The 26,841-nt window shown below is 39.7% G+C and overlaps 1 protein-coding gene across 2 annotated transcripts in view; it reads left to right on the top strand.

Annotated features, from left to right (window-relative positions):
- Positions 1–26,841, top strand: part of uggt2 (UDP-glucose glycoprotein glucosyltransferase 2) — a 372,492-nt gene that overhangs the window by 62,505 nt on the left and 283,146 nt on the right. For both annotated transcript variants that reach the window (XM_060826541.1, XM_060826542.1), the window contains exons 7-8: positions 2,995–3,091; positions 16,598–16,670. In XM_060826541.1, coding sequence (XP_060682524.1) covers positions 2,995–3,091; positions 16,598–16,670 — 170 coding nt within the window. The remainder of the gene's footprint in view (positions 1–2,994; positions 3,092–16,597; positions 16,671–26,841) is intronic.

The following is a 26,841-nucleotide window of genomic DNA, read 5'->3' on the forward strand; positions in this document are numbered from 1 at the left end:
GATTGGCAAGTTGAGGAGAAATCTTCTTAGGCTGTGGGTAGTTAGGATCTGGGGGGGTGTGTGTGTGTGTGTCATATTCATTCACAGCTTTCAAAATGGAATTGGATAATTTTCTGAACTGATGGAAAAGATGCTAATTGCACTTTCAGAGAGCTAGCACAGATAGCCTCTTATCAGTTGTTCATTTTATTATTCTGTAAGGTGAAGACAGCCCTTTCCTTGGGCAGTCTGGGCCATTTCTCGCTTTACCCCCACCTCTGTTGGTGATCATCATTTGATATCAGGTGAGAAATTTTAAATGTGTCAGAGTGCAAGTGAAAAACTGCCATTGTATCCCATAGAAAGCTCTCAGTTTCTGCATTTAACTGGAATCTTCTGCCAAGTGGACCACCTGGGCACACATCAACATTACAAAACAGTGATTTTATTTTGCACCTGGTTCCTTACAGCATTTGGATGACATTTGCAGAAACTCACAATCTAATGCCTAAAAGTCCATCCCACAGGTGATGATAGTTGGTTTGCTAGGACTGCCACGTGTGTCCCCTGGGCTATGGATCAGTCCTGTCAGAAAGAAATGCTTTCTGGACACCCGTAGTAAAGAGTTGAATGTTAAAAATTGTACACACGGGACCATAAAGATGTTTTTAGGTCAACAGAAGTACTCATCAACTAAGAGGAATTACTCAACTGATGTGTGACCACAGAAACATCATGCTTGCTTGTACAAAATATCCAGAGAGGTGCCTACATCTTGGACCAGTCAAGTATCTCTCAGATTTTTACACCTCCAGCAGAGTCAACAAATGACTCTGTGGAGGCATGGACTGTCTTCTAAAGGTGACACTAATGACATCTGTGGGATGACTTACCAACAAGTAATTGTAATGAGAAGATATTTTGAGGAGCCAGACAATTTTGAGGTGAGGTCACAGCAGAATGCTGGGGAAACCTTCAGTGTACATCTGCAACAGTGTTCAGAATGGTCATGGTCTGTTGCACCCGGCATGACCGAGGATTGGAGCTCCAGGAGGGGGAAGGGTGTGAACAATCCCAGACCTAAACACCAAATGCATGTTCTGTATGGCTAGAGATCAGTAATTCTTTTTTTAAAAGTAGTCAAAGTGTGAGATCCAGGGGCATCACTAAGAGAATAAAACCAAAATAATCTACATTTTTGAACGAACTATCATAAGAATTACTGTATAATATTAAAACATTAACACATTCTAATGTATACAACTTATTTCTAATACTCAGAATCAGCATCTGGTAAGATTGGGTAATAGCGTGTGGCAAATACCTTATAGAGCACATCAACTAGCAAATGCTATCAAGACAGATCCCACATATTTCTCGATGATTCTCCGCAGAAATTAATGACAAGGTAGGTTAGTAAACTTCATAAGGGAGCACAAATCTTAATTTTTTGCCAATCTAATAATGAAACTCCTTCTTAAAAATCATTCAACTTCGACGACTGATCCTGTTCTCGTCAATCACTCTCCTAACCTGGTCTATACATTGATAGCACTGAAGAAAACCTGGTTGCCCTGCTTGTTAGCAAGGAGTTGCAGCTCTTTAGGCTTTCTAGGTCCTTCATTTGGTTCTTGATTTCCCTTGTTCTTCTTTGTAACTCCTGCTGTTTCATGAATTCTCCTTTTTGCCTCACCGATGATATTGTTTTGTAGGGCATGGAAAACTTTCCTCCTCTGGTTGATGAGGTCTTGGATGATGTGGTCATGCTTGTCAAATAAGTCTTGGTGCTTCCTGATCTTGTAGCTGTTGGATTCTTCACACCATAAGATGATGGTTGTCTTCAGTTCTTTCCAGATTTCTTCCAAGCCATTGTAGTGAACTCTTGGGAGATTTTGATGCAGTCATTATTGAAAGTTCGCTAGACTGCTTGGCTCTTCAAGCAGCTCCATGTTGATTTTTTTTAACTGTTTCTGCAACTTAGCTGTCTGTGTTGGCACTTGATGGATATTGAGGAGTCAAAAAGAGTAGCGCTGGAAATGCGCCACCAGTCAGGCAACATCCAAGGAGCAGAAAAGTCGACGTTTTGAGCATAAGCTCTCCATTAGGAAGAACATTGAGGAGCAGAAGAACCAATGGTCTGTCCAGCAGTCATCTACACTGGTCATCGCTTTGGTAATGAGGACATCCTTTTGATGTTGGGATTGAATGATGGCATAGTTGATCATGTGCCAGTACTTTGATTGTGCCTGCTTCCAAGAATTCTTGTACTTTTCATTTTGGTGATGTTCTGAACTGTTGTTCTGCACATTTGTTAAGCCGGCGAATTGCTTAGAGTTGCACCCTTTCTGATAATTCCATAAGACTTGGGGGTCTTTTCACAGCAGAAGAGTGGCAATAGAATTAGTTCCATTTGCAGCCTTCCAGATTAGTAAATAATTGTTTATTTTTGTGTTTGTCACTGTTCGGCCCATCAATCCCAAATATAATTGTGACATTAATTCAAGATGATGCTGGAAAAGTAATCTATAATCAGATTGGTAATTCTGATTGATGTTTTATTTTTCTCTTTTCATAATTCAGAAAATGAAACTAATTCTATTGCCTCTGTTTGCCTTGATAATATTTCTTCCTCTCGTGGAGAAGAGAACTTTGTTCCAAAGAAGTCATATTGCAGTCAAAACATGAACCCTGTTTTTCTCTCTCCGTTGATGCTGCCAAAACTTCTGAGTTCCTCCAGCACTTTACTGTATTATAAAGTATTACTTTAATCACTTTAGAGAAAGCTTGATTTACTTCATAGAATTACAAACAATGTACCGCATAGAAACAAATCATTTGGCTCAACTGTTGATTGAAGATCTTTTATACTTCACATTTTTAAGAGCAGAAATATTTAACTTTGCAGCATTTCATTCTGTCATGAATAGCAAAGTTCAAATATAGTATGTACTATTGAGAATTAATGTTGTTACATGTTTGGCATAGCTTAATAACTGATAACTATATCTTTAACAGAAAACCAGTTTGAAGAAAGTCCATCTTTCAGGATATGGTGTTGAACTTGCTATTAAAAGTACAGAATACAAAGCAGTAGATGACACTCATTTTGAAGGTATGAGATTTAGTTTTAGCTGTATATGTAAAATACAGTCAAACTTAATTAATTGAAGTTGTTTCAATTAGACCTTTTTCTGTAGCATTGTTCTTGCTGTGATATTTTTATGCAGTGATCTCAGCATATCTTGGGAAGTTTCAGATCAGGCACTGTGTTTTTATTCCAAAATATGTGCCTGTTACCTCCACAATAAAAACTGAAGAACTGCAGATGCTGTAAATTAGATACAAAAACAGAAATTGCTGAAAAACCACAGCAGGTCTAGCAGTATCTGTGGCGAGGAAATCAGAGTGCAAATCACTGATGATAGTAGTGCATTGAATGCAATAGCATTCCAATTTAAAAAACATAATTATCACTTCTGTAGAAAATAAGACAAGTTAAATTTCATATATAATTCTTATAGGACCATTTTCTCAAAGTTAAAGTTTTAAATTTCACTGCTTGTTTTGCTGCTAAATACAGCAGTCATTCTTCAACTTTCATCTTATGTTCAGTTAATTCATGATTTTGGTCATATTTTGAGGAAGTTATGTAGACTGTAACACTGGAAGGATTATTTTGCTTTTCCTCAAAAGGTGATATTCTTTCTTAAAGACTGAACATAAAAGGTTTTGTATTCCATTTCACCTGAATGATGCCACAAGTGACAATTGAATACCATTTCTGTACTCCGGTTTAGTTATAGGGGAAATGAGAAAAACCCAAATAAAAAAAAGGTAAGTGTGCAGAACTCAGGAAAGGTTATTAAAATCTCCAGCACAGACTCAAATAGGACAGAGTATCTGCAAAGAGATAGAAATCAAACATTAAGTACACTGGACAAATGAATGACAGTGAGAAGAGGGATGGATCATATAGAACTGAAAGTGTTATATCTGAATGCACGCAGTATAAGGAATGAAGTAAATGAGCTTGTGATGCAGATCAAATTTGGCAGGCATGACATGGTAGTTATTACAGAGACATTGACGTAAGGGAATCAGGATTATGAGTTGAATATTCAAAGATATATATCCTATTGAAAAGATAGGCAGTTGGGCAGGGGGGTTGTGTTGCCCTATTTGTGAGAAATGGAATTAAATTAATAGTAAGAAACGAGGTAGGGTCAGATGGTGTGGAATCTGTGTGGGTAGAATTGAGGAACGGCAAAGCTACAAAAAAAAACATAGTTGGGAATTATGTGTAGGCCTCCAAACAGTAGTCAGGGTGTAGTATGCAAGATACACCAGGAGATAGAAAAGATGTGTAGGAAAGACGAAGTTTCAGTGATCATGGGGGATTTCAATATACAGGTGGACTGGGAAAAATCAGGTCAGTAGCTGATCTTTGGAGCACGGGGGATCCCACGGGGGAACAGACTGTACTGGATTTGGTATTGTGTAATGAGGCAGACTTGATAAGGGAGCTTAAGGTGAAGGAACCATTAGGAAGCAGTGATCATAATATGATTGAATCTACTCTGCAATTTGAGAGTGAGGAGATAGAATCAGAGGTAATGGCATTTCAGATGAAAAAAGCAACTACAGAGGCATGCGGGAGGAGCTGGGTAAATTTGGCTGGGAGAGGAGCCTAGCAAGAAAGAGAGTGGAATAGCAGTGGCAGGAGTTTCATAGGTTCATAGTATTTCATAGTAATAGAAGCAGGAGGCATGGTGGTTCAGTGATTAGCACTGTTACTTCACAGCGCCAGGGACCCAGGATTGATCCCAGCCTCAGGTGATGTCTGTGTGGAGCTTTAAAAGGCTCTGGCTACATTTGGAGTATTGTGCCCAGTTGTAGGCGCCATATCTCAGGAAGGATGTACTGACCCTAGAGAGTGTTCAGAGGAGGTTCATGAGAATGGTCTCAAGAATGAACAGCTTAACATATGAGGAATATTTGAGGACTCTATGTCTATACTTGATGGAGTTTAGAAGGATGAGGAGGATCCAATTGAAACTTGCAGAATACTGAATAGCCTGGACAGAGTAGATATGTGGAAGATGTTTCCACTCGTAGGAGTGACTGGAAGCCGAGGGCACAGCCTTAGAGTAAAGGGAAGACCTTTTAGAATGGAGATAAAGAGAAACTTCTTCAGCCAGAGAATGGTGAATCTATGCAGTTCACTGCCACAGAAGGTTGTGGAGGCTATTGAGACAGTTAAATCTCCCCCTATAATGATGTGTCGGGACTCGAGACTTAACAGTTTAGAAAAAGCATCCACCAAAAATTTAAGAGGATGAGCTGGAGGGCAATAAACATTTTAAACACCACATTCTTCTCCATTTATCAAGGCTTTAAGAATAACAAACCTCCCGTGACTCTAACAACTTAAATGGGACATTTTTCCTAACCAATATAGACACTCCCCTACTTCTGGTATGAAATGATGAAAAATAAACATGGTCAAAGCCATTCTGCTGTAATTTCAGATGCTCTTTATCGTCCAAGTCTGTCTCCTATAAAAAGCAATATTCACCTTCTCCTTTCTCAGACTCAAGAGTACCTTCTTCCTCTTAGTTGGTGAGTGACTTCCCGTGATATTCCAGGTACATCATTTAATTAAGTCATTAGCCATAACCTTCTGCAATGACTTTTGAATTCCAGACAGGAGGAACCCGAACCACAAATCATTGAGCCTTAGTGTCACATGATCGACTAAATATAAAAACTATATAAACTAAAACCACTACATTTAATAAACCTACAAAACAATTAAAAATATAAACAATGAAAACCAAAAAACAAACCAACGTGTAAAGTGCGAACAGCGCTGAGTAGGAAACTCACCCCCTGCCCAGAGGGGGCAACTACTCATCCCAAACTAACCATCCCAGCCACCTTCATTTCTCCCAGCTAGGGCCGCACCGCAAACACAAGCAGAAAAAGAGTAAACACACTATAGAATACCAATATGAATAAAAAAAATTTTAAAACAAAAAAGGAATTCATTCCCCAACCATCCTTTGGTATATTCTAACTTAGAAATTGAAAATGTACATCTTAATCGCCGCAAAACATAGTTTAAATCAAATTATTATCAATAGAAAAAAAAATCGAAAAATACGGCTCCAACCTGACTTCCTTAGTTTCTTTTACAAAATGATAAAGATATACCCAAACAACATTATTTATACATACAAAAATTGTTCAAATTACGTTAATTTGTTTACAAAGTCTCTTGCCTTCTCTAACGTGTCAAAGAGATGTATGGATCCATCTAATGAGAACCGAAGCACCGCCGGATACCACAGGGAGTACTGAATCCCAAGCTCCCTCAGTCATCTCTTCACACTGTTGTAAGATTTTCGTTTCTGGATCACCGCTGTTGAGAAGTCCTGAAAAAACATGACTTTGGAGCCCTCGTAAATTAGAGCCTTCGGATCCTTCCCCTGGACTCTGGAAGCCTTTATGACTCTTCTTATCCCAGTAATGATGGAACCTCACCAGGAGAGGACAAGGACGTTGACCCAGAGCCGAACTCCGCGCTGTGACCCGATGAGCCCTCTCTATCTTCAATCCTCTCATGCCAGCCTCCAAGTCAAGGAATTTCAACAGCCAATCCTCAACAAATTCCGCAGGCCGCTCACCTTCCTTATCCTCAGGCAGACAGATGATTCAAATTTTTTTTGTCCTGCCCCTGTTCTCAAGATCATCGACTTGGTCATGCAAATTACAGACCTGCGTCTCCAGGGCTTGGATCCTATCCTTGGATGACCGGGTATCAGCTTCCACCACTGTGACCCTGTGCTCTACCTTATCCATTCTCTTTTCCAGGTCTCCCAGCTGCTGCTCATTCTTCTGCAACATGAGAGAGATTGAAGCTAGCTTCTCTTCTATGTGGTTCCCCAACATCTCGTGAGATTTTGCAAGCTGTGCTGCAGGACCGGCCTTGGATGCTCCTCCCTTTTTCGGCATCTCTGGCTAGCTGGAAACTGAGATGTACATTTTTAGAAGTTTCTTGGGACTCCACGATCTTTCTGGAATCCCAAGATATTACGATGGTCTGGGTTGGGTGGGTTGAAGGTTCATCCCGCTTATGCTGGAGCTCGGCAGTGTGATCTTCTTAGATCGTTGCCATCTTGGACCCCCCCAGGACATTGAATATATTTAAGACAGAGATAGTTGGTAAAGGTTTCTTGATGGTAAAGGGGATCAAGGGTTATGGGGAGAAAGCAGGAGAATGATGTTGAGAAATGTATCAACAATGATTGAATGGCAAAGCAGACTCGATGGGCTGAATGGCCTAATTTCTATGTCTTATGGTCTTATTAATTTGGTTATGAATTGTGGGACGGCAGTGTTAGTTTTCTGTTAGTCCTGCCATCTCTGGTCTAACCTCCCCGACCTCAAAACATAGTTCAGGCATTACAAAATAATAGATTCACACTTACATTGAAGAATTAGATTTGCAGCACTGAACCACACTCAATCCATCATACATGTCCCATTGGCAGTATTTTGATATGAATTATTGCTGTTTTCTTGCTCTTTCCTAGTATCCTTTAATATTCTTTCTTGTCAAAAGTGAATCATTCAGAGTCCCTGACTCAAAACCTTTTTAGGGTATAATCTCAAGTGGTAATTTGTAACTTAAGTGACATGCACAGGGCTGAACAGATGAACATTTGTGTAAAACTGTGCTGCGGGAAGGAAATAAAGTTTTCGTTTAAATTCAATAAAGTCCATTTATCCCTGGTTGAGATGCGCATTATTGAGTACACTAAGGTACAGTACCTTAAATTAGTCATTACTGTAATGCATGGCACACTATAGACAAATAAGAATGATTTTATTTTCATCCATGATCAACATAAACTCCTCCAAGGGACAAGATTATTTTGAATAACGGTCATGGACAACTAAGGAGATGAGTGAAAACTAGAGAAAAGACGTATGACAGTATAAAGAATAAGATATTTGGAAAGAGTTATAAAACAAAGCAAAGAACAAAACAGCAGCTAGATGCAGAAAATTATATAGAAAGAAACATGATGAATTATGACGTATTGTTCTTGAACGTGAATCAGGAAAGTTTACCGTGAAGTCACAACAAAGGTGTTGTCGTAAATGTACAGTGTTGGTGAGGCTCCCTTTGGAGCACCACATGCCATTTAAGGAAGGATGTTTCTGATTTCAAGAAGGACACAGTTGCATTGTTTGTATTTCAGAGAAACCTGAATCGAATATCTGTCTTAATCTTTATTCCGTCATCCGCTCTTTCCTTCTCATTACTTCTCATATTCTTTATTGACTGTGGTTTTTATTCAATCTATAATTGAGGGTATATGCTGATCATGGATCAGGATGAAATATTTTTTACTTATGTGTAGTTATAATCAATGACAGTTTTGGCAGTTACCATCTCAATCTCTGACTTATCCTAGAAAATTAACTTTATGATAATCTAGAGCAGTGTTGTCAGGTGATTCATTGGAAGAAAAGTTTGCCTTATGAGGAAATGTTGAGGAGCTTGGACCTATGCTCATTGGAGTTGAGTAGAAGGAGAGGTGATCTTATTGAAATATATAATATTCTGAGGGGATTTGACAGGATGATAACTGAAAGGGTGTTTTGCCTTGTAAGGGAATCTAGAACTAAGAAGCACAGTTAAGAAGAAGGGGCCCTCCATTTTTAGATGTATAAAGCAGGAGTTTCTTTTCCAGTCTTTGCACAAACTTGAACAGAGCAATGTAGAAAGTAATTGCAATGAAACTGTAAGTTATTATTGATTCCTTTTAATTGGACTGCTTGTGATGAGGCACTTTATAATGATTCAAAACAAAAGGTACTGGAGAAAATCAGCAGGTCTGGCAGCATCTACGGAGAGAGAGACACATAGTTATCATTTCCAATCCATTGATTCTTATTCAGAAGAGATTTCATATTTCTGGCATCTGCAGTATTTTGCTGTGATTCCTGGCAAATAACTGATCAGTTGAAGTGTTTAAGAAAGAAGGTAAACTAGAACAGCCAGGTCTAAATTGGTGGATGTGATGCTGGTCTGACAATCTGAAAATTTCTGGTATGTAGGAAAGTTATAGGAAAGCAGGTTGGAGGAGCTGAGTGTTCTACATCTTGCCTCTAATTCCTATGCTTGTATGAATGTCCGCACTAACAAGATCATCAAAACAACTGGTGGCTAAGCAGAAATGGTCAGAGGCAGCACAGAAGTTATTTTGTTCCCAAAGTGCTATTCATAGCATTGAAACTACTGGCATTATGGGTTAGAATTTTATAGCCAAAGGGTAGTCAAAGGTATGAGGATCCTTTTAAAATAGGTGTGAGTCAATGCAAACAAAGATAAGGAAGTAGCAGACTTGTTGAATAATTTTGTTGGCAGAGTTGATGATGACATACCAGACATTCCAGGGAAATTAATAATGAATTAATGAATGAAGGACTGGAAATCGGTAATGTAAGTGCAAATGAGGGAATGGAATTTGGGGAAAATGCTAATACCAAGACAGATAAATTCTCTACTGTTTTAAAGTTAAAAAATTTAAGATGCTTTGCTCCGAGACCTCTGTGTGGGACATTTTGCTAATGTTATGGGAGAGTTTTAAAATAATTTGGCAGGAGTAAGGGAACTTGGGAATAACATCAGGGAGGAATGTCAGCTGCCCAAAATCCGTGGAGTGAAAGATAGAACAAGATAAGGGAACAATAATTTAATGGTGTGGTCAAAGTAAAATGTATGATATTGTAGCTCAGATAAAGACCTGGTTCAAGAAAGGGCATACCGGGTATTAAATATTTCTGGATGCAAGGTGTTCAGTAAAGATAGGAAAGGCAGGTAAGCGAACAAGATGGTGGTATTGGTTAAGGTGAACATTGCAATGCTGGAGAAAGAGGATATACTAAGGAGCTCAAGGATAGTGACAATTGTCCTGGTGCTAAGGAACAAAAAGGATGCAGTTGTATTGCTTGCTGTTGTGTATTGATCACTAACTAGTGGGAAGGATGTTGAGGAACAAATCTGAGCTGGTCTGTGGGAATGAGATGGCCCAACTAGATTAAATGAGAGTAGGGAAATAACAAGGGGTCAAAGATCAGTGTATCATTATGTTTCAGCCAATAAGAAAAATAACATTGAACAATCAGAACAAGCACAATAAGTTGATGGAAAACCAACTTAAAACAAATCTGGACCAAACATATTACAGTAAGAGTTTAACAGTGAAATAAATAGCTGAACAATGGGCGACTTTGAAAGAAGAGAGAATTTGAGCACCGTCAATATATATTCCCTTGAAATGTAAAGGTTGGGCAAACAAATCCAGAGCTCTCTGGATGACAAAAGAAATAGGAGGTAATGTTAAAAAAAAAGAAAAGATGTGTCTTTTTTATTTATTCACAGATTTTGGGCATCATTGGCTATGTCAGCATTTATTGCCCATCCCTAATTTCCCTTGAGAAGGTTGTAGTCTGCTGCCTTCTTGAACCACTGCAGTCTATTTGATGGTGGACCCCCACAGTGTCATTAAGAAAGAAGTTCCAAGATTTTGACTCAGCAGCACTGAAGAAATATAGATACATTTACAAATCAGGATGGCACCCCCGAGGATAAGGGCAGAAAATACATGACAACATTACCGCCTGCAAGTTCACCTCCAAATAATTCACCATCAAATGCAAAATGGACTACAGTAGTTCAGGAAGGCAGCTTACATTCTTAAGTCAATAAGTATGGGCCAGTCAGCAAAGTCTTTATCCTCTGAATTAATTAAAATAAGGGAAAATTACAGTCTAAGGTGCATGAGGAGGGGCAATATAAGAGAAGCAAAGAAAATGTATATACAGAGATGGACTACTAAAATAAATAGGAATTCCATTTATAAAATAAGTGACTTTGCTAAGATAGATTATGTTAGAAGCTGTAGTAGAAGGATTCATATAACTATTAAAAGTATTTTAAAGTTGATTAAGAAGAGGAATCTGGATAATCCAAAATGGAGGATGGGAAAAAAATTGTGCCTGTTAAGAGTTGCTTCTTTTTTGAGGTATTTTAGGTATTAGAGATGATTTCCTCAAATTCCAGGAGCAACAATTACTGTTTTATATGTTGTTGCATCGTTTTGGGACTTTGGGGGAAAATAATCAAAACAACAGCACTTTTAAAAGAGAGAAAGACAGGCAAAAGGCCGTGAGCACACGGTTAATGAGAGAGAAAGAAAAAAAGAACCTATGATGCTAACTGACATAGCAGTGAATCTGAACAGTTACTGCCTTTGCTATTTGAGTTCATGTATCTCTGGACATTGGAATGTGTCTAGGAAAAATTAACAAACAGCGAAATTTATAGCTGATTTTGGAGAACCTGTAGGGGAGAGGTCACAGCACAGGACCAGATAGGTGCATAGTTTTTAACATGTAACCTTGCTGTAAGTGAATAGAATGGGCTCTTTATTGGTTATTTGTTTTATTAAAATTTGTCTCTTGATTAACTTTTAAAAATATAAACCATAAGTGCTAAGTTAGCCTGAAGCTTTCTTTTAAGAGTGAAAAGACAATGTTATTTTCTGGGTCTGTAGATTGTGAAGGAGCAAAGATGGCATTTACTAGAGTGATATGCTCATCCTGTCGGATGTGGGAGCTGAGAGAAAGTTTCCATGTTATTGATGATTATGTCTACAGGAAATGTCTTTGGTTGCGAATCCTATCAGATCGCATAGATCAGTTGGAGCGGCAATTAGAAGCAATGAGGAATGTACAAAAGCTGGGGGGTGTGATGGTTGCAGTTAGGTAGATGGGTTAACTCCAGGAGTGATAGGAGGGGTAGGCAGGTAGTGCAGGAGCCTTCTGTGACTATACCCATTTTAAACAAGTATGGTGTTTTGGAAAAGGTAGCAGGAGGTGATGGACTCTCAGGGGAATGTAGCATGAACGGCCAAGTGTTTGGTATCAAGACAGGCTCTACTGGTGCCAGGATCAACGATATTTCGAGAGAGGGCGCAGAATGTTCTCAAAGAGGAGAAGGAGCAGGAGAAGGTCATTGTACATATTGGAACTAATGACATTGGAAGGGAAAAGGATGAGATTCTGAAGGGAGAATATAGGAAGTTAGGCAGGAATTTAAAAAGGAGGTCTCTAAGGTAGTGATATCTGGATTACTCCCAGTGCTACGAGTTAGTAAGGGTAGAAATAGGAGGATAGATTAGTTGAATGCATGGCTGAGGAGCTGCTGAATGGGCAAATTGTTCACATTTTTGGATCATTGGAATCTCTTCTGGGGTAAAAGTGACCTGTACAAGAAGGACGGATTGCACCGGAATTGGAAGGGGACGAATATACTGGCAGGGAGATTTGCTAGTGCTGCTCAGGAGGATTTAAACTAGTGAGGAGGAGGAGTGGGACCCAAGGAAATAGTAATAAAAGAGATCAGTCTGAGAAAAGATTTCAATTTGAGACTGGTAATGTTGGGAAAGGGAGTGAGTCAAACAGTCAGGACAGGCAGGAACAAAACAGAAAACAAGGTAGGATTGAGTGTCAGTGGGGAAGAACTTTGGAGCAGTGAACATAATTCTGTTAGTTTTAAAATAGTGATGGAAAGGGATAGACCAGTTCTAAAAGTTGATTGGGGGCAGATGTTCGCAGGTAAAGGGACGACTGGAAAATGGGAAACCTTCAAAAATAAGCTAACAAGTGTATAAAGACAGTTTATTGTAGTTAGGGTGAAAGGAAAGGCTGGTGGGTGTGGGGAATGCTGGATGACTAGAGAAATTGAGGTTTCGGTTAAGAAAAAGAAGTATGTGTCAGTTACAGACAGGAGTGATCAAGTGAATCCTTAGAAGAGTATAAAGGCAGTAGGGATATACTTGAGGGAAATCAAGAAGGCAAAAAGGATACATGAGATAGCTTTGGTAAATAGGGCTAAGGAGAATCCAAAGGGTTTTTATACATACATTCAGGTCAAAAGGGAAAAAATAGGGCCTCTCAAAGATCAGTAAGGCAGCCTATGTGTGGAGCCTCAGGAGATGGGGGAGATATTAAACTAATATTATGCATCAATGTTTACTGTGGAGAACAACATGGAATGTAGGGAAATAAATAGTATAATCTTGAAAAATGTCCATATTACGAAGGAGAAGGTGATGGTTGTCATGAAATGCATAAAAGTGGATAAATCCTCAGGACCTGATCAGGTGTACATGAGAACTCTTAGGAAGCTAGAGAAGCGATTGCTGAGAAATTTGTATCATTGATAGTCACAGGTAAGGTGCCGGAAGACTGGAGATTGGCTAACATGATGTCAGTATTTAAGAAATGTGTTAAGGAAAACCCAGGGAACTATGGACCAGTGAGCTTAACATTGGTGGTGGGCAAGTTTTGGAGGGAATCCTGAGGGACAGGATTTACATGTATTTGGAAAAGCAAGAACTGATTAGGGATAGTCAGCATGGCTTTGTGCATGACAATTCATGTCTCACAAACCTGATTGAGTTTTTTTGAAGAAGTAACAAAGAGGATTGATGAGGACAGAGCAGTGGACATGATCTATATGGACTTCAGTAAGGCGTTTGACTGGTTATCAAGGTTAGATGTCATGTAATACAGGGAGAATTAGCTACTTGGATACAGAACTGGCCCAACGGTAGAAGACAGAGGGTGGTGGTGGTGGAGGGTTGCTTATCACACTGGAGACCTGCGACGAATGGTATGCCACAAGGGTCGGTGCTGGGTCCACTAAATTTTGTAATTTATATTAGATTAGATTAGATTCCCTACAGTGTGGAAACAGGCCCTTCGGCCCAACAAGTCCACACCAAACCTCCAAAGAGCAACCCACCCAGACCCATTCCCTTACATTTTCCCCTGACTAATGCACCTAACAATACGGGCAATTTAGCATGGCCAATTCACTAGCCTGAACATATTTGGACTGTGGGAGGAAACCAGAGAACCCGGAGGAAACCCACGCAGTCATTGAGAGAATGTGCAAACTCCACACAGACAGTTACCCAAGGCAGGAAATGAACCCACGTCCCTGCACTGTGAGGCAGCAGTGCTAGCCACTGTGCCGCCCACAATATAAATGATTTGGATGTGAAGATAGGAGGTATAGTTAGTAGGTTTGCAGATGACATCAAAATTGGAGGTGTAGTGGAGAGTGAGGAAGGTTACCTCAGAGTACAATGGGATCTTGATCAGATGCGCGAATGGACTGAGGAGTGGCAGATTTAATTTAGATAAATGCGAGGTGCTGCATTTTGGAAAAGCAAATCAGAGCAAGACTTATACACTTAATGATAAAGTCCTAGGGAGTGTTGCTGAACAAAGAGACCTTGGAGTACTGGTTAAGACCTCCTTTGAAATAGAGTCACAGGTAGATAGGATAGTGGAGGAGGCACTTGGTATGCTTTCCTTTATTGGTCAGAGCATTGAGTATAGGAGTTGGTAGGTCATATTGTAGCTGTGCAGGACATTGGTTAGGCCACTTTTGGAATATTGCATGCAGTTCTAGTCTCCTTCCTATTGGATAGATGTTGTGAAACTTGAAAGGGTTCAGAAAAGATTTACAAGGGCATTGCCAGGGTTGGAGGATTTGAGCTATAGGAAGAGGCTGAACAGGCTGGGGATGTTTTCCCTGGAATGTCAGAGGCTGAGGGGTGACCTTATAGACGTTTATTATATCTTGAGGTGTATGGATAGGATAAATAGACAAAGTCTTTTCCCTGGGTTGGGGGAGTCCAGAACTAAAGGGCGTAGGTTTAGGGTGAGGGGGAAAGATAAAAGAGACCTAAGGGGAAACTTTTTCACGCAGAAGGTGTTGTGTATGGAATGAGTGCCAGAGGAAGTGGTGGAAGCTGGTACAATTACAACATTTAAAAGGCATCTGGATGGGCATATGAATAGGAAGGGTTTAGAGGGATGTGGGCCAAGTGCTGGCAATTGGGGCTAGATTAGGTTAGGATATCTGGTTGACATGGACGAGTTGGACTGATGGGTCTGTTTCTATGCTGTACATCTCTGTGACTATATTAAAGCTTAGAGGCATATGGGTCAAACGTTGGCAAATGGGACTAGTTTAGCTGCTTGGGGAACCTGGTTGGCATGGATGAGTTGGACCAAAGGGTCTGTTACCATGCTGTATGACTCTATGATTCTATTAGATAGGCTGCCTATTCTTACAGTTGATAAAGGCATTGGGACCAGATGTGGTGCATAAAAGTACTGAGGGAAGAGACGCTGAAAATTGCAGAGCTTCTGGCCATAATGTTTCAGTCTTCCTTTGGACTTGTATGGTGCCACAGCACTAGAGAGTTGCAAGTAAAATACCCTTGCCTTGAATCACTAGTTGAATGACATTGCCTCTATGCCACTGTCTCCTCCTAATTTGCTTCAGTGATGTCCTGCCATTAAGATTGACAGACTGTCTAAATCTTAATTTTTTTTTAGATTGGATTCCCTACAGTATGGAAACAGGTCCTTCGGCCCAACAAGTCCACACCGACCTTCTGAAAAGTAACGCACCCAGACCCCATTCCCCAACCCTATATTCACCCTTGACTAATTCACCTAAAACTATGGGTAATTCAGCATGGCCAATTCAACGGGTCTGCACATCTTTGGTTTATGGGTGGAAACTGGAGAACCCAGAGGAAACCCATGCAGACACGGGAGAATGTGCAAACTCCACATAGACAGTCGCCCTTGGTGGGAATTGAACCCGGGTCCCTGGGACTGTGAGGCAGTAGAGCTAACCACTGAACCACCATGCTGCCCTGCGACACAATGAAGAACATTAAATTCTAATTTAATCTTCTTCACATTTAAAGTCTGGTTGAAGATTTGTAGCTCGGGTGTCCGTTGTTGTGGTTCTGTTCGCCGAGCTGGAAGTTTTTGCTGCAAACGTTTCATTCCCTGGCTAGCACTGATGATGTTCCCTAGCCAGGGAACGAAACGTTTGCAGCAAAAACTTCCAGCTCGGCGAACAGAATCTTTCACATGTTTAAAAGCTGCTTCCACTTCATCCTTATGAGCACTGAAGGATTTATATGCCTCTACTCTTTGAATCAGACAAAAGCCCTCTGCTTTATATTGTGTATATAGCACATATAAAAGTGTCCAAAGATATGGAGTTGGGTGGATTGGCCATGCTAAATTATCCATTGTGTCCAGTGATGTGCAAGATTGGTGGATTAATCATGGGAAATGCAGGGTTTCAAGGATATGGTAGGGGTGCCGGTCTGGATGGGATACTATCTGGAGGGCCGGTGTGGACTCAGGTTGAATGACCTACTTCCACAGTGTAGGGATTCTATAACTTATAATGTATATTTAAATATTTAACAATTTTCAGTCTGATTGCAGTTGTTGCCTCTGAGACTGTATCCCATAAAATTATCTTCTTACAAAAATAGCAGTTGTGCAGAGTAAGATTTTTGTACATATTATTTATAATGTAAAACATTGTTAATAATTCTCATTGTGCTAATCTGACAATATTAGCAGTACATGTACAAATGGTATAAATTGCTGTGTAATTGTATGACAAATATTGTGTCTAATTTTAATGCAGGTACAAATAATACTGTGCTGGAAGATGATGATGACATTGATGAAGTTCAGGGGTTCCATTTTAGGAAATTGAAGTAAGTTAATTTTTGTTTTTAACTTGTGTCACTCTCACCCCTGAACAGTAGTCACAAAGGGTGCCTCTGATAATAGAATAATTCTTTTTTCTTTATTTTCCTTCATGGGATAAAGGTGTCTATAGCAAAGCATGAATCTGTTTTCCATCAGTAATTGCCCTTGAACTCAAGGGTTTGTTAGGCGATTTCAGAAAGCAGTTATGAGTCGACCACACTACTGTGTCTAGAGTTACATGTAGATCAGACCTGCTAAAGGTGTCAGATTTTCTCCCTTTAATGATTGGAACCAGGTGGACCTTGTTAACTAAGAGGTTCTTGATCGGGGTTATTAATCTGGGCTAATCAGGAAAGCCTTGACTGAGCAATGTAATCAGGGAATTAGATTCTCCTCAGTTGAGAACTGACTCTATTCTGGCTGGCCTCAGCCAGTGTAGTGTGCACTTGTAAATAAAGGGTGACTTAGTGACAGGACAACGATCTTATTTCCCATCTGTGAACCAAATGGGTTTTTAGAAGAATGAATGACTGTCTCAGTGATCGTGGCCTAGAAACTAACTTTCAAATCCAGATTTTGTCCATTAACTTTGAATTCCACCATGTGCAATTGTGGAATTTTATTCTATAAGTATTAACGTAGGGCTCTGAATTACTAGATCAGTTACATTACACGCCGTCACCATCATCATTCAAAAAGAAGAGAATGATTACGCCCATTCATACCTATTGATTGAAAAAGTTGTCTGTTCCACTGAGTCATCAAATGCCACTGAGCTTTCACTGTTGCAGTGCAAAGTTTTCTTTCTTGTGTATTTATCAAGTACCATTTTGAAAGTTTATATTGAATCTGCTTTCACTCTTCTTTCTGGCCATTCACTCTAGCTTATAACAATTCAATGTGTAAACACAATTCTGTTTCTTCCTGGTTCAGTGCCAATTATTTTAATCTCTGCCCTCTCAATACTAGTGGATATTTCATTCTATTGAAATTCCTCAGAAAAGTTGAACGCTTGCATTCAATTTTCCTTAGTCACCTTAACAGAATGGAAAACATCCCAGCTTCTGCAATCTCTCCACATAGCCGAAGTTCCTTATTTCTTATTCGAATTCTGATAAATCTTTGCTGCATTTTTCTAAAGTGTAGTGTCCAGAACTGGGCATAGTTTTGTGTTTGAGACTTAACCACAGTTTTATACAGGTTCACCATAAATATCTTTATTTTGTATTCTGTACATCTATTCATACAATGAAATAACCAATGTGTTCTTTGTAAGTATTCTTATTCATGTATTCCCCAAATTCATAGATTTGTACACGCATATTTTACTTTCAACCCGCCTCATTTCCATGAGGAACACAGGAATTAAAGCAGTAGAAATAGGTCTTCAAGTCAACCTTCTCATTCCAGACCATGGCTGATCATCCACCTCAAAGCCATATTCCTGAAATATCCCAATATTCCTCAATGTCGTTACTGAGTAGAAATTGATAGCTTTAAATTAAGGGGTGGTAGGTATAGGACAGATGTTAGGGGTAGATTCTTCACACAGCGGGTTGTGAGTTCATGGAATGCCCTGCCCGTATCAGTGGTGAACTCTCCTTCTTTATGGTCATTTAAGCGGGCATTGGATAGGCATTTGGAAGTTATTGGGCTAGTATAGGTTAGGTAGGATTCGGTCGGCGCAACATCGAGGGCCGAAGGGCCTGTACTGCGCTGTATCCTTCTATGTTCTATGTTCTAAATCTATCAATCTCTATCTTAACCTTACTTAATGACTGTGCTTCCACAGTCCTATGGGGTAGAGAACTCCAAAGATTTACCATTCTGAGTGAAATTCTTCCTCATCTCCGTTATATCTGGCTTGCCTTTTACTCTCAGACCACAAAAGCCAGGCAAACATTTTCCCTGTTTATCAGTTAAAGAATATTAACATTAATCAATGGAGAAACTCAGCAAATCTGGCAGCATTAGTAGGAAGAAAGCAGAGTTAATGTTTTGAGTCTGGTGACTCATTATTACAACTATTAGTGGTATTTATGCTGAAGCAGATGTATTGGAGGGGAATGGAAGACAGGAAGGGGAGAGGTGAGAGAACTAGTGGAGATGAAACCCTGAGAGAGAGATATATGAAAGGGGTGGGTAAACAGAGAGATTATGAGTAGGAGACCAGGACAAAAGAAAACTGATAAAGTGATAACAAGAGCCAAAGAAAGAGAAAATGAGTTAGGAGCAAATTAATGCAGATGGTGGAACCTGTACTGAAAACAACAAATGCTGGAGATCATAGCAGATCAGTTAGCATCCATGGAGAGAGCAAGCTAACATTTCGAGTCAAGCTGATTTTTCATCAGAGCTGAAGTGAAATATGGAGGGGACAGTATTTATGCTATAGTTTGGGGCATGGGTGGGAATAGTGGGTGGAGGGTGCTGATGGAGAAAAGATGCAGCATCCTACATCCACTACCCCCACACTATGCCAACCCCACCCACTCCAAACGATGGCACAAATGTTATCCCCTGTACGTTTCACTTCAGCTCTAATGAAGAGTCATCTAGACTCAATACGTTAGCTTGCTTTCTCTCCATGGGTGCTGTCTGACCCACTGTGATCTCCAGCATTTGTTGCTTTCAGAAAAAAAGTAGGTTAGCACTGCTGAATACAACCCATATAATGTGATTATGGGCCTAGCAAATTGGGAGAATGGGCAACTGTGCTAAATGCAAACCCTGTCTTAATAGTGTGGGCTGGATAAATGACATGGAAGGATGGAATCGGGCTCTAAAGTTATTGAACTCAATGCTGCAGGACCCCCAAGCAGAAAATGAGATGATGTTCCTTGAGCTCAGTAACTTAAGAACCTGATTTCAATAGACAATAGGTGCAGGAGTAGGCCATTCTGCTCTTCGAGCCTGCAACACCATTCATTATGGCTGATCATCCTCAATCAGTATCCTGTTCCTGCCTTATTCCCATAACCCTTGATTCCACTATCCTTAAGAGCTCTATCCAACTCTTTCTTGAAAGTATCCAGAGGTTTGGCCTCCACTACCTTCTGGGGCATAGAATTCCATATACCCACCACTCTCTGGGTGAAGAAGTTTCTCCTCAACTCTTTTCTAAGTGGCTTACCCCTTATTTTTAAACTGTGTCCTTTGGTTCGGGACTCACCCATCAGCGGAAACATGCTTCCTGCCTTCAGAGTGTCAAATCCTTTAATAATCTTATATATCTCATTCAGATCCCCTCTCAGTCTTCTAAACTCAAGCGTATGCAAGCCCAGTCGCTCCAATCTTTCAGTGTGAGATAGTCCCGCCATTCCGGGAATTGATCTCATGAACCTATGCTGCACTCCCTCAATAGCCATAATGTCTTTCCTCAAACTTGGAGACCAAAACTGTGCACAATATTCCAGGTGCAGTCTTACCAGGACCATGTACGGCTGTAGAAGGACCTCTTTGCATCTATACTCAATTCCTCTTGTTATGAAGGCCAGCATGCTATTACCTTTCTTCACTGCCTGTTGTACCTGCATGCTTGCTTTCATTGACTGATGTACAAGAACACCTTGATCTCGTTGTACTGCTCCTTTACCTAACTTGACTCCATTTAGATAGTAATCTGCCTTCCTGTTCTTGCCGTCAAAGTGGATAACCACACATTTATCCACATTTAACTGCATCTGCCATGCATCCGTCCACTCACCTAGCCTGTTTAGGTCACCCTGTATTCTTCTAACATCCTCCTCACATTTCACCCTGCCACCCAGCTTTGTGTCATCAGCAAATTTGCTAATATTACTTTTAATACCTCCATCTATATCATTAATGTACCTTGTAAAAAGCTGCGGTCCCAGCACTGATCCCTGCGACACACCACTAGTCACCGCCTGCCATTCTGAAAGGGAGCCGTTTATCACTAATCTTTGTTTCCTGTCAGCCAACCAATTTTCAATCCATGTCAGTATTTTGCCCCTAATACTATGTGCCTTAACTTTGCTCACTAACCTCCTATGCGGGACTTTATCAAAGGCTTTCTGAAAGTCTAGGTATACTACATCCACTGGATCTCCCTTGTCCATCTTCAGAGTTACATCCTCATAAAATACCAGAAGATTATTCAAGCACGATTTCCCCTTCACAAATCCATGCTGACTCTGACCTATCCTGTTACTGCTATCCAGATGTGTCGTAATTTCATCCTTTATAATTGACTCCAGCATTTTTCCCACCACTGAGGTCAGACTTACTGGTCTATAATTCTGCGTTTTCTCTCTCCCTCCTTTCTTAAAAAGTGGGACAACATTGGCCACCCTCTAATCCCCAGGAACTGATCCTGAATCTATAGAACATTGGAAAATGATCGCCAATGCATCCTCGATTTCTAGAGCCACTTCCTTCAGTACCTTGGGATGCAGACTATCAGGTCCCGGGGACTTAACAACCTTCAAACCTAACAGTCTCTCCAACACCATTTTCTGCTTAATATAAATTCACTTCAGTTCAAGTCCTTCAGCCACTATTGCATCTGGGAGATTGCTCGTGTCTTCCCCAGTGAAGACAGATCTAAAGTACCAATTCAACCCTTCTGCCATTTCTTTGTTTCCCGTAATAAATTCACCCGTTTCTGTCTTCAAGGGCCCAATTTTAGTCTTAACCTTTTTTTTTCTTTCCACATACCCAAAAAAGCCTTTACTATCCTCCTTTGTATTTTTGGCCAGTTTACCTTCGTACCTTATTTTTTCTTTGCATATTTCCTTTTTAGTTATCCTCTGTTGTTCTTTAAAAGCTTCCCAGTCCTCCGATTTCCCACTCCTCTTTACTATGTTATACTTTTGTCTTTATATGGTCCTTAATTTCCCTCGTCAGCCACGCCATCCCTACCTCTCCTTAGGATCTTTCTTACTTTTTGGAATGAACTGATGCTGCATCTTCTGCATTATACCCAGAAATACCTGCCATTGTTGTTCCACTGCCATCTCTGCTGAGGTATTGCATCATTGAACTTTGGCCAGCTCCTCCCTCATAGCTCCATAGATTCCTTGTGACTCTGCTAGTAACATCTTGTTTAATGAAATAACTGAAATATTGTCACTTCCGATTCTATCCTCTCCCTTTCAAACTGCAGATTAAAGCTTATTGTATTGTGGTCACTACCTCCTAATGGCTCCTTTACTTTGAGGTCTCTGATCAAATCCGGTTCGTTGCACAACACCAGATCCAGAATTGCTTTCTTTCTTATAGGCTCCTGCACATGCTGCTGTAAGAATCCATCTCGGAGGCACTCCACAAACTCCCTTTCTTGGTGCCCAGAACCATCTTGATTCTCGCAGTCTACCTGCATGTTGAAACCCCCCTAACAACTGTAGTAATATCTTTGCGACAGGCCAATTTCAGCTCCTTATTCAACTTACACACTACATCCAGGCTACTGTTTGGGGGCATGTAGATAACTTCCATTAGGGTCTTTCTACCTTTAGAATTTCTCAGCTCTATCCTATATGGGTTGTATGCAGCCACGAGCATCTGTGGAGAGAAATCAGAGTTAATGGTTTGAATCAAATGACCTGTCCTCAGAACAAATTTAAAGCTGTGATACAGGAACAGGGTCTGATTTAATTGCCAGTATGGGAACTTGGCAGCTGAGTGATCAACATGACATAAATGAGAACTGAATATTACAGAATATTTGATATTTAGGAGGAACAGTCAAGAAGGAAAAGGAGGTAGAGATTGCTGATAATAAGGAATAGGATTAGTGTATTAGTGAGAAGAGATCTCCAATTGGAAGAGCAGGATGTAGAATCTGGATGGAGCAAAGAAACAGCAAAAGGCAGCAAACATTGGTAGGTGTGGTTTATAGGCCGTTAAACAGTAGTGGTAATCAGGGACAGTAGAAATCGGGAAGTCTGAGATGCATGTCGCAAGAGGAAGGCAGAGTCATGTGTGATTTCACTTTGCGTTATCTTGACAAATCTGAGATGGAATTGTTTGAAGATGTTACTAGCAGAATCACAAGGGGAAAAAAAAGTGTATATGGTGTATTTGTGTTTTCAGAAGGTTTATGATAAAAGTTTCACAGAGTTTGGTTGGACGAACAGAGGTGCAAAGTTTTTCTTGAATGGTGAAGGATTGGAAAATGCTGGCATACAAGAGGGACCTAAGTTTTCTTTTCATAAGTCACTTAACTCTAGCATATAGCTGCAGCATGCAGTTTTGAAGAGAAACATATGATGCATTTATCTGAAGAGGTATTGATTGCAGAAGCAAAGAGATCTTGTTTCAATTGTACAGGACATTGGTGAGACTGCAACTGGAATACTGTCTTCTGTGGTCCTCTCGCCTCAGGAATGATGTAAATGCCGTAGAAAGGGAGCAGTGGAGGTTCACCAGACTGATTGCTGAGATGTTGGGACTGTCCTTTGAGGAGGGATTGAGAAGATGGACCTGTACTCATTGGAATTTATAAGAATGAGAGACGATCTCATAGAAATTGACAGTGTTCTTGAAGGACAATAAAACAAACAATGGTGAATGCGGGAACTCTGAAACAAAAACCAAAACAAAAAAAACCTCAGCAGATCTGACAGCATTTGTGGGAAAAATGCAATGTTAATGTTTCAAGTCCAATAATTCTTCGTCAGAACTGTTAGTATCTAGGAAAATGTGGTATTTATGCTGAAGCTGACGTTTTTGGGGAGAGTGAGTGGGTAGAGGGAGAATGAGCCCAGGGACAGACAGACAGGCATGAAAGGGTTAGCTAAGCAAGAAGATTATGGATATTAGTCCAACAGAAAAGCTGAATAAGTGATACTAAGAAGTGAGAGTGAGAAAATGGGTTAGATGTGCTCTATGTTCTGTATTAAACCTATGATTATAGTTTTCACTGTTTACATTTCTATAAAGAAAAATATAATATGGACCTTGAAGTCAAAAGTAAAAACACCAAATGTTGGAAGCATTCAGCATGTCCAATAACATCTAGAGAGAAAAATAGCATTTAATGAACAGTCTTAGGTTCACGAACAGCCTCACTGTTGAAATTCTGTCTGTGTACACAAGTCTACCTCGTCAGAGTCGTGTACATTACTGTCTGAAAACTAATCTGCATTACTATTTTCAGCTTTGTGTCTCTTCACCAAGTTTGTACCTATACTATCACTGTTCCTTTCATAGAAATCCATTTAGCTCATGTTTGCTACTTAACTCTTGTATGTGCATATATGAGATTAACTGCACCGTCTTCATTAACATTGTTTCATCGACAAACAGACTAATCAAGTTTATTAGTCTTGGTCCACCTTCAACTTGTTGACTGTCATTTTTCAAGTGAACTTGAATTTCATTCCAGATTATGATTTTACTTTTCCCCACCATGAGAGATTGCTGATTATAGGTAACAAGTAGGAACTTAAAACCTATTAATATCTTAAAATCCTAGTTATCATCGGCAAATAATCCAAGCATTTGTTAGATTCTGCCTGCATACTGAAAACTTTTATCTGTACTTCACCACATGCCTATCTCATATTTCCTCTGCCTAATTCAATATTCCCTGGAATCGTGTTTTGGATGAGGGAAAGTATCTTTCAGTTAGATATCAGAAATTCCAAACTGCTGTCTTCAGTTCCAACATCAAACCCCTTTTCCTAACCACAGATCCCATTCCGTCCCTGGCCAAAGTCTGAGGCTCAGCAGATTTTTCACAATCTTCACATCCGATTTGATCACCACTCTCTTCTGTATCACCCCATCTGATTTTGTCAAAAATTTGATGATACAAAGATTAATACTCAAATGAATTTTCTGGTTTTTTTGAAACAACAGTTTTTTTTCATTTTAAGCATGGTAGTAGCACACTGATTGCAAGAAACTTGTCTTCTGGTTTAAATATTTCTGTATCGTACACAAAAATTGCTTGTCAAAGGAAATAAGGGACTGAGACAGTGTTAGACCCCCCCAAAATATTTTAAGAAGGCAGCCTAGACCCTAATTTTTTCTTATTTTAAAGGTACATGTAAAGTGGGAGCTCCAAGTGTGATGCAACTAGTCAAGCCGCTCGGCATTAAGCAAAACAGAATTTATTTAAATACAACAGTTGAAACACAATCAAAATAAAGTGTAGTTTAGAATAATTGAACTATTGGAACACTTAAATGGCTCAATACAGTAACTATTACTAAATAACTGTTCAATCCAGTAACATCCCATAAACACACCTCTTGGTAAAAAGGTAAATTCAAACAGATTCTTACAGGCAGGAGGGAACGACATCCAGAAAGAGATTCAGAAGAATTCTTTACTAAGCTTGCACCTCTCCTGGACTCCAACAGCTTGTGACTGCTACTGCTAAAAACAAAGTAGTACAAACCTGAACTGAGAGAATTGGCCACTCCCATTCCATTGTTAAAGTAAACTCTTCAGTAGCTCTGCGTTTACGATCTCTCTTATAAAAAATGAAAGACAACATAACATTGTTAAAATGACAGCATCGTCACACCTACCCTCTTTGTAAAACAAGGTGAACCATCAATATACAAAGATGGCTTCAATTTAAACCCCTCAGTCTAACACTGTTGGTACACCATAAAACATTAACTAATACAGTCTATTTCAGTCCATTTATTCTTGCTACCAAACACCTCCATCATTCTTCATCCAAGTCTCGACAATGTGTCAGCAATTACCTTTCTTTCTCCTGCCAAGTGTGTAATTTTCAAATTGAAATTTAAAAATAAGCTTAATTTAAACAGTCTAGAATTTTTGAACTTAAATTTCTCCAAAACTTCTAATGGGTTATGATCATTATATACATTTGTCTCAGACACATTACTGGCAACTGAAATGTTGAAACATCAAGAACTCCTTCTCAGTTGGAGAATATTTTGTTGATGAATATTCAGTTTCCTGGTCAAGTATCCAATAGCACTTTCTAATTTCTCATCCTCTTGTCAGCACCAACACCCATATCACTTGCATTGATAGCTGCCTTGAATGGCTTTGCGTAATTAAATGTGGCTAATACTGGGGCAGTGGTTAACACAGCTTTCAGGATGTCCGATGCCATCTGACATTTCTCCATCCACTGAAAGCTTTTGCACTTCTTCAATAAGTCAGTGTGTGGAGCAACTACAGTGTTAACATTTGGCATGGATTTCTGATAAGTCCCACTCAATCCCAGGAATTTTCATACTGTTCTCTTTGTTGATGGTATGGTGAACTCCCTAATAACGTTTGTTTTCATATTCTGTGGAACCACCTCTCCATATCCGATAACATGGCCCAGAAATATGACTTGGGCTTTGGCAAACTCACCCTCAGCCATGTTGACCACCAAGCCTGCCTCCCGAAGTGGATTGAATAATTCTGTAAATGCTGTAAATGTTCCTTCCATGTTTGACTAAAAATCACCAGGTCATCAATGTCTACCACACAACTGGGTAATACAGAAATGTGGCTGGCACATTTTTCATACCAAATGGCATGACGTTAAACTAATATAGGGCAAAAGTGAGTACTGCAGATGCTGAAGATTAGAGCCAAGAGTGTGGTGCTGGAAAATCAACGTTTCAGACAAAAGCCCTTCATTCCTGATGAAGGGCTTTTGCCCAAAATGTCGACTTTCCTGCTCCTCATATGCTGTGCTGTGAGCTGACCTGCTGTGCTTTTCCAGCACCACACTCTTGACTTTAAATTAGTATAATCCATTCAGTGTTATGAAAGCTGAAATTGTCTTCGTTGTTTCAGATAAAGGTACTTGTCAGTATTCTCTGAGTAAGTCCAGCTTAGAAATATAAGTTGCTTGTCCCACCTTCACAATACAGTCTTCCAAATGTAGAATAAGATCTGAATCAGACTTTGTAACTACGTTGACTTTATGATAGTACCCAACAGTTATGTGTAATCTATCTGTTTTGGCACCATTACAATGGGTGAGCTTTAGTTGCTGCAACTCACTTCAATTTGTTAGGACACAGGGTAAACTCTCCTGCTTAATTTAAAATCAGCAACACAAAAAGATTTATCCCATGCAGTAATCTGTAAAAATCTGAGTGGCCGAGAATTATGCAAAGTAAAAGTTAACAACTTTATTTCTTAAATTATAACAGAGTAAAATTAATTAATAATTATTTACCATTCCTTATTCTAACCTGTCTGTTGCCTAATACTAGTCTG

Source organism: Hemiscyllium ocellatum, chromosome 6 (genome assembly GCF_020745735.1).
Source record: "Hemiscyllium ocellatum isolate sHemOce1 chromosome 6, sHemOce1.pat.X.cur, whole genome shotgun sequence".
NCBI classification, from domain to species: domain Eukaryota; kingdom Metazoa; phylum Chordata; class Chondrichthyes; order Orectolobiformes; family Hemiscylliidae; genus Hemiscyllium; species Hemiscyllium ocellatum.